General features: G+C 39.9%; 1 protein-coding gene across 1 annotated transcript; it reads right to left on the bottom strand.

Moving 5' to 3' along the window:
• Positions 1 to 693: 693 nt before the first annotated feature.
• Mrln (myoregulin) lies at positions 694 to 1,529 on the bottom strand. The gene is made up of 2 exons (XM_027931181.2): positions 1,493 to 1,529; positions 694 to 854 (listed from the first exon to the last, which is right to left on the bottom strand). The coding sequence occupies exon 2, from the start codon at positions 832 to 834 to the stop codon at positions 694 to 696; it is 141 nt and encodes a 46-aa protein (XP_027786982.2). The 5' UTR covers positions 835 to 854; positions 1,493 to 1,529.
• Positions 1,530 to 3,493: the final 1,964 nt, after the last annotated feature.

The raw sequence follows: 3,493 nt of genomic DNA, 5'->3' as shown, positions 1-3,493 counted from the left end.
ATGCACAATGTTGTTTTTATTGTAATATTCTGTTGGCTTCTAGGATGAATTGGTGATGTCATCAAATTAAAAATCACTCAACATATTACTCTGCATTAAAAAATGACAAAATCATAGAATTTGCAGGGAAATGGATGGCATTAGAGCAGATTATGCTAAGTGAAGCTAGCCAATCCCTAAAAAACAAATGCCAAATGTCTTCTTTGATATAAGGAGAATAACTAAGATCAAAGTAGGGACAAAGAGCAGGAGAAGAAGATTAACATTTAACAGGGATGAGAGGTGGGAGGGAAAGGGAGAGAGAAGGGAAATTGCATGGAAATGGAAGGAGACCCTCAGGGTTATACAGTGGAGGGGGTAGAGAGAGAGGAGGGGAGGGGAGGGGAGAGGTAGGGAGGGGGGAGGGTGGAGGATGGGAAAGGCAGTGGAGCACAACAGACACTAGTATGGCAATATGTAAATCAATGGATGTGTAACTGATGTGATTCTGCAATCTGTGTATGGGGGGAAGGTGGGAGTTCATAACCCACTTGAATCAAAGTGTGGAATATGATATGTCAAGAAATTTGTAATGTTTTGAACAACCAACAATAAAAAATTAAAAAAGAAAAAAAAATCACTCAACATATTAAAATACAAATCTTTATTCACTGGAATTTAATTTGAAATGCACATGTAAAGTCTGTCAGCTTTCTAAGAAGTTATAACAACATACATAACAGATATTAGGTCAACAAATAAAACAAACAAAATTTTTAGAAGTCTCCCCACAATTTCATCTTCCAGACTTTGGGGGGTAGTAGTAGAAATTAATATCCAACTTTTTCCAGTCATATTCAGAATTTTCCTGCTCCCTAGGGGGAAAAAAGAGAAAAGTCTCCACAAGTGAACACATTCATAATCTAGATTCTTTCCGCTCAACCTAATATTTGCATTATTAAAATACAGTGATGAAGATATGTCTTCTAGGGAATACTTTGTACCTATTTGTAACCAAACATGAATTAAAATATTTTCCCCCAATTCACTTTCACCATGTCATAGTCATCATGGTTGGTCTATATGACAAATGCTGAACTTCCTTTCATTCTAAAGAAGAGAAACAGCTCTTTTCACATCATCAGCAGTTTACTTATGAAAGATCGTCAGTTATTTATCACTTAAGCATTTTATTGGCATTTATGAAGTTGCCATTCCTCTAGCTTGTACAGTTGGTATTACCAGGAAATGAGGATTTGAAGACATGGAAAAGATAGGTAATGACCAAAAAAAAAAAAAAAAAAATTTTTCCCTGATGTTTGTGCTCACACCCAGGACCTCACACCTACTGGGCAAGTGCTCTACCACTGAGCCATGCCATCAGCCCAAAATTAAAAACAACAATAAAAAATCTTTCTTTCTTTGACCTTTCCTCAAGTTCTTCCTTCATGTTTTGGTCACTGAATAGGACATCAAATGCTTCATTTCCTCCACGTCTCTGAATTAAACCCACCTGAATCAATCCCAGGTAGTAGTAGGTAAGGAGCTCCTTATTTGTTTTTGTTTTTTTCTCCCTCAGTCTGCTCTTGCCAGGCCAAGTACATTCAGCACAGGTGGTCTCCTAGCAACCTTGGCTCCTGTGTCAAAGCACATTAAAAGGTTTAATTGGACCTTGAGGTACTGGAGGTAGTGGAGGGGTGGGGAACCTGCCTGCAGAAACTCTAAAATAACTTTCCAAAGTAGACGGGAAGGAGATGTTGAAGAGTGGACTTTGGAAAAAATGGGACATTTTAATTTCATTTCATCAGACTGTATGGCTAAAACCTAACATTTAATAGAAACATTCAGCTGACTTCTAGAGTTTTCCTGGCAGGGCATACATTCACAATTTTTAAAGAAAAAAATTCCTAAAAAAATATTTTAAAACAAATGCTTCAATATCTTCCTGGCAAAACAATACACACACACACACACACACACACACACAGAAAATTTCTGTAATGTAAGAAAGTAAGTAACTCATCAGATTGTATCACTGATTTTTAAGTATTATAAGTTTTAGGATTTTGTATCACTTTCAGAAATAAAAAAAATGGAAGAGTGAGTTTTTAACAACAGTCTTTAAAATATGACTGCTATATCCCTCAACCAATTCTCCTTTGGCTAATCTATGCTAATTGAGACAGAGCTGGGAGGGCCCCATTCCCCAACTCCTGCCTAACACAAACTTCTTTCAAAAAACATGTTTCCACCAATGACCAGATTCGGGACCTGTTGATTCCTCATCCACACTTTCCCACAACCCCCACAAGAGCAGTATGCCTGAACTTGACCTCTATATGACCTTCCTGAAGTAGGGGTTATTGGCACCTCAACTGTTTTTTCCCAGCCTATTGCAGAAGACCCAGTGCACAGGAGCAGATCCCCAGTGTCAAGTGCTGCTCCCAGTGCTGAGAACAAAGAACTGATAAGACATGTGCCTGCAGGAGCCCACCTTTTTGTCTGTATAAGCCCACCCTTGCTTCTACAAGAGTGCACCTGGAAACCCAAACCCCTGTGCTACTCTTTTTATGCTCAGTAAAGCCTCATTCCCATGGTGTTGCTTCCCTCTTCATCATTTCTGTCTTAAATAGAGCAAAATAAGTCTAAGCTGAGCTGGTAACAGGAATGGCATGCTGGGAGCCATTAGCCAAGTAGGTATGACAATTTCCTTGCCAGCGTACCCCATGTTGCTGACATGTTGCAGCGACATTGAATGTAGGTGACCTTGCTCAAGGACCAAGGCAGATTAGGGTGTTCCCGGTTTTAAGATAATCGTGTTTAGGGCGTTCCCAGTTTAGGTTCCAGGTTTAAGGTTTAAGATTATTCCTCCTGGGAATAGGGCGTATCCTGCTGCCTGAGTTCCCCTTGAGTTCTCACGGGATTCAGACAGTATATTTTGGAGATAGAAGCCCAGTGGAGGTGGATTTGGGCAGAGAACGTGGATTTGGGCAGAGAACGTGGATTTCCCCAGAACGTGTTTGTAGACGGCTGGTGTGAGTTCGGGAATAAAGAGTTGCTGCTTGAATCTACAAGCTGTGTGGTGGCTCGTGATTGTGTGCCCAGCCAGACTGCGGCATCTGTGCCCAGCCAGACTGTGGCAATGGCATGTCTTAAATATAAAGACTTTGAGCTCAAAAGCCTTCACTGCAGTCCTTTTTGCCTTGCCCTGCCCCCCACACCACACCCTTTCCTGGTAAGACTTTTTTTTTTAATTTAATTTAATTTTTTTAATCAATTGAAGTACAGGTTGAATAATCCTGATCCCAAATGATTGGGACCAGAAGTGTTGCAGATTTCTGAGTTTTCCAGATTTGAAATTGTTGTATATACAGAATGATATATCTTAGGGATGGGACCCAGGTCTAAACTAGACATTCACTTATGTTTCATAGCCTGAAATGTAATTTCATACAATATTTTTAGTGCACCTGTGGTTTGACTGCAACCCATTGTATGAGGTCAAGTGTGGAAT

Source organism: Marmota flaviventris, chromosome 4 (genome assembly GCF_047511675.1).
Source record: "Marmota flaviventris isolate mMarFla1 chromosome 4, mMarFla1.hap1, whole genome shotgun sequence".
NCBI classification, from domain to species: domain Eukaryota; kingdom Metazoa; phylum Chordata; class Mammalia; order Rodentia; family Sciuridae; genus Marmota; species Marmota flaviventris.
Note: the sequence above shows the minus strand (reverse complement) of the source record. Positions and strands in the feature narration are given on the sequence as shown.